At 40.9% G+C, this 4178-nt stretch overlaps 1 protein-coding gene across 2 annotated transcripts; it reads left to right on the top strand.

Annotated features, from left to right (window-relative positions):
- The first annotated feature begins 931 nt into the window (after positions 1–931).
- On the top strand, positions 932–2845 carry LOC147603364 (tropinone reductase homolog At5g06060-like). Of its 2 annotated transcripts, none has more exons than XM_086796660.1 (5): positions 932–1140; positions 1219–1426; positions 1499–1721; positions 1811–1917; positions 2469–2845. In XM_086796660.1, exons 1-5 carry the CDS (start codon positions 1052–1054, stop codon positions 2640–2642), a joined length of 801 nt encoding a protein of 266 aa, XP_086652786.1. In that variant the 5' UTR covers positions 932–1051; the 3' UTR covers positions 2643–2845. The 2 variants fall into 2 exon arrangements, with proteins under 2 accessions (XP_086652786.1, XP_086652787.1); XM_086796661.1 differs by having other exon boundaries at positions 934–1140; positions 1817–1917.
- Positions 2846–4178: the final 1333 nt, after the last annotated feature.

Below are 4178 nucleotides of genomic sequence, written 5' to 3'. Positions count from 1 at the left end.
ATCTTCACCTTCAAGGCATTAGTAGCCATATCCAAACATACTGCAGCATAAGGTGCATAAAAGGATTCCATGCGTACAACCACCACTAATTTGTTTGAGACAGCGCTAATAGGATGACAACAAGGAATGTTGAAGAGTTGCACTTGAGAGCACACAGTCAAGTGTTGGCTAAACTCAAGGGCTCTGGAAGATGGTGGCATTTGTGTGCGAGAAGACTTCATACAAGCTGCAAAGAGGAACAGTGGCCTTAATATGTCAAGCGTCAACAAAATGTCAAAGCAGTGCTGCTGTGAAATTTTGGTAGAGGTGCTACAGTGCTGCTGTTGGTAGAGGTGCTACCCGAAAGCAACCTGATCTAGAAGCACACGCTAACCATCTCTACTCAAAGCAGCACCTTCACTCTCCTTGCAACAATATTTGGCAGCATTGGCAGCAACAAGGAGGTGTTGGCCAGCAAATGTATGTGACCACTTTGGAGGCGGGTACAAGACTGTGCACACAGATTGTGGATGAAGCTCTGGATAGCTCAGCGTGGAGAGGCAAAGTAAGACAAAGGGCGGCTGAACCTAGACACCGAGCACAGTGGCGTTGGTTGGCAGTACTAGATAGAGGCAACACGCGCAATGGTGGGTGTTGCATTGAAAAGGAAATAGAAGGAAGTCTTACAGGCTGGTATGAGTTGCAAAAAGGAAATAGAAAGGAGTCTTGCGGGCGAGCTGGCACGTTCTAATAGACTTGAAGTATAGCCATGAGAGGTACACTCAATGTGATTGGATACATTTTTGGGATGACATCATTGCTTATGGAATTTGGTGGTGGATTACATCATTGATCTTGGAATTGACGTAAAAACAAAATTTTGGTATCATATGTGCCCTAACAGTTTAAAGTTCATTCATGTGATGACATGGGCCCTTCTTAGGAAAAGGCTTCTTACAAATAGAACGCTCAATGAACGAGTACCTCACATGTTCTCGGGTGTTGCACGTTCATTCACACTCTCTCTCTCTCTCTCTCTCTCTCTCTCTCTCTCTCTGTGTGGAAACTACAAATGGCAAGGGCATCTGCTGAACAGCTGCCTTCAAGATGGAACTTGGTGGGCAAAACAGCTCTAGTGACAGGAGCCACCAAAGGCATCGGGTAATGATCTCTAATAAAATTGAGGGTCAATATTTCACTCCACGTGTTTTTGGAGTCTTCTTATGGGATTATATGCAGGAAAGCCATAGCCGAGGAGCTTGCAGAGTTAGGAGCGTCTGTCTACGTGTGTGCTCGGACGGAGAAAGATGTGGAGGAGGTTGTGCAGGCGTGGAAGCGGGCCGGGTTGGACGTGGAGGGCTGTGTGTGCGACGTGTCGTCCATGGATTCGTGCAAGCAACTGGTGGCAGCAGTGTCAGATCATTTCACAGGGAGACTCGACATATTGGTAATAATTTTGTTAATGACCTTAATTATCCTCGATCATGGCAGATAATAACGTAATTAAGGTGGCGTGCAGGTGAACAACGCGGGCTTCATCTCTGCCCAGTACAGCAGCGTTGACGTGCCGGCGGAGTTCCTCTCTTTGATGATGCGGACCAACTTTGAGGCGGGCTTTCACATTAGCAAATTTGCCCATCCCCTCCTCAAGGCGTCCGGCCAAGCCTCCATCGTTTTCATCTCCTCCATCGCTGCCTCTCTCGCCACCCACCCCCAGGGTGCTCTCTACTCGTCATCAAAAGGCAAGCCACATGCATATCCTTGCGCTTCATGTATTCGATCCTTTCTCTAAGCTCCACGTTTTATCAACTCCATTTCGCCCTTTTTGCAGCCGCAGTTGATCAGCTCACAAGAAGCTTGGCTTGCGAGTGGGCCAAAGACGGTATCCGAGTGAACGCTGTTGCTCCAGGGTACACGCATTCAGACTTCATCGACAAGGTGAGTCTCTCTCTCTCTCTCTCTTTCGTAGGCCCACACTTGGAGTAGACTGTTCAACTCCCTCACTTACCTTTCGTAGGGGCCCCTACCCGTTCTCTCTCTCTCTCGCTCGTAGGGGCCCACACCCGTTCTCTCTCTCTCTCTTTCGTAGGCCACACTTGGAGTAGATCGTTCAACTCCCTTTATAAAAAAAAAAAAAAAGTGTGCCCCTTGATTTTGATTCCACAAAACCTTTTTCACATTCTTGCATCTAGTTATGTTCACGATAGCCGGCTCGAATTGACTAGACTCTTAGATCAATGTGTTTGAAACTACGTGTGTGGATCAACATGTTTAGTCAGTGCTTAGTATGATATGGTATTGGGTGAGTTTGAAACTAAGTGTGTGGATCAACATGCTTAGTCAGTGTTTAGTATGATATGGTATTGGGTGAGGGATCTGTGGAGGGAGGGAGAACCCTACTCGTATGTCACAAGATGTCTGATGATTCTATACATAAATTCTTGAAGTTCTTTTAAAGGTTTAATTAACAATGAGACCATGTGAGGCAGGAGCTAACAACAGAGATTACAGCTATGATAAATGCTCGGACACCCCTAGCACGTGTTGGCGAGGCAAAAGAGATTGCAGAAACAGTGGCTTTCCTTTGCATGCCTTGCTCTTCCTTTACCACTGGGAGCATTTTTACCGTGGATGGTGGCATGACCGCTCACTGTTTTATCTAGATCAACAAAAGTGTTTTTGGTCTCTAGTGTGGTATTTTTTAAATATAATTCTAGTTACACTATTGTTGACGACGTGGAAGAGGATATTTATGGCTTGATATATTTGTAAGAGACAATTCAAGGATATCATTTGGGTAATTGTAGTGGAAGTATTTTGTGAGAAATTTTTAAAGAGCAAAATATCGAACGAAATAATATTTTATTATAGTATGGAGAACAGCTACCATTTGCTAGCTTGGTATATTTCCTGATTGTATGTAATCACATACATTATGGGTTTTAGAACTGGAGTTTTCTTTATGCTATATTAGATAACCATTTTTGTTTTTTACACAATAGAGATTCATCTTTCTTTACATTAGTTTTTGTAAGAGTTTAAGAGATCCATAACTTTGTAGAATATAGTAATTTAAAGAGGCTGGACCCACCTTTAAAAAATGGCCAAACAAAAACAAGTCCATTCTTGATAAATTGTTAAGCCATGTTTAAACTAATATTTCACTAATATAAAAATGAGACACTCATAGATGGAAGTCAATTTTGATACATAAAAATGTGTGGCTACCTCATCTCCATGTGGAAAACTTAAATAAGGGATGGTGTAATACTAACTCAAGGATGTTTCTTGTAAGTGTTTCATTTAGGAAGATTGTTTGGTTTTTCAAAAAAATTGATTTAGGACGCTACAAACGATGCCATCAATATATGTTCTAGATTCATTCAATGTGTTTCTGACGTTTTCTCAAATTTTCCATAGTAACTATGCTCATTTTAATCCAAATGTAGCCTATACTCAATTTCACCATAGTAATTATTCTCATTTTAATCGAAATGTAGTCTATGCAATTTATAAAGCCAAAATATATTCTAGTCCTCTTCATCATCACAGAATGAAACAACGTGAAAATTCAGGCAGTCTAGTGGATAGACCTTCTTCATCTATTGAGGTTGCTGCTCATGCAAACTCTAGTGCCATGGTAGGCATGTCATCCTCTCCTGGTCATCATGTGCTGACAATGCCACCGGCTATGATGATAATGATGAAAAATTAGCTTAATTATTTGTTAAACACTTAAAAAACGGGTGCATCATTATCAAAAGATGCAACCATGGCCCTCCATGCCTTTATATAACCAAAAAATAATCATTTTGAAGATAAAAATCATCGCTATTGTTTTCTGCTGCTCATTCTTTTATAAAACGATATTAAAATACAAAGAGGAGATACCTTTTCTTATATTATGCCTTGATATGATAAAAGTTGTGTTGAAAAAAGAATGGTTTTTCCATATGATTCTCGGTGTGGATATAAACTATTTAAACCATGTAATCACCTTTGAATATAGTAAGAAGATTTTCACTTTAACTAGTGACCTATGGTTCAATGCCTAAAATTTCTTCTTATATTAATTATGAATTATAATGTATGATGATAGACATTCTTATCTAGCTTTGAAAATTGTTCATGTGCTTTGCTCCTGACAAGAATGAAAATATAATTCAACAACGAGATCAATGTGTAATCTTGTAGGAATT

Source organism: Cibotium barometz, chromosome 64 (assembly GCF_041138505.1).
Source record: "Cibotium barometz isolate CiBa-2024 chromosome 64, ASM4113850v1, whole genome shotgun sequence".
In the NCBI taxonomy this organism is placed as follows: Eukaryota; Viridiplantae; Streptophyta; class Polypodiopsida; order Cyatheales; family Cibotiaceae; genus Cibotium; species Cibotium barometz.
Note: the sequence above shows the minus strand (reverse complement) of the source record. Positions and strands in the feature narration are given on the sequence as shown.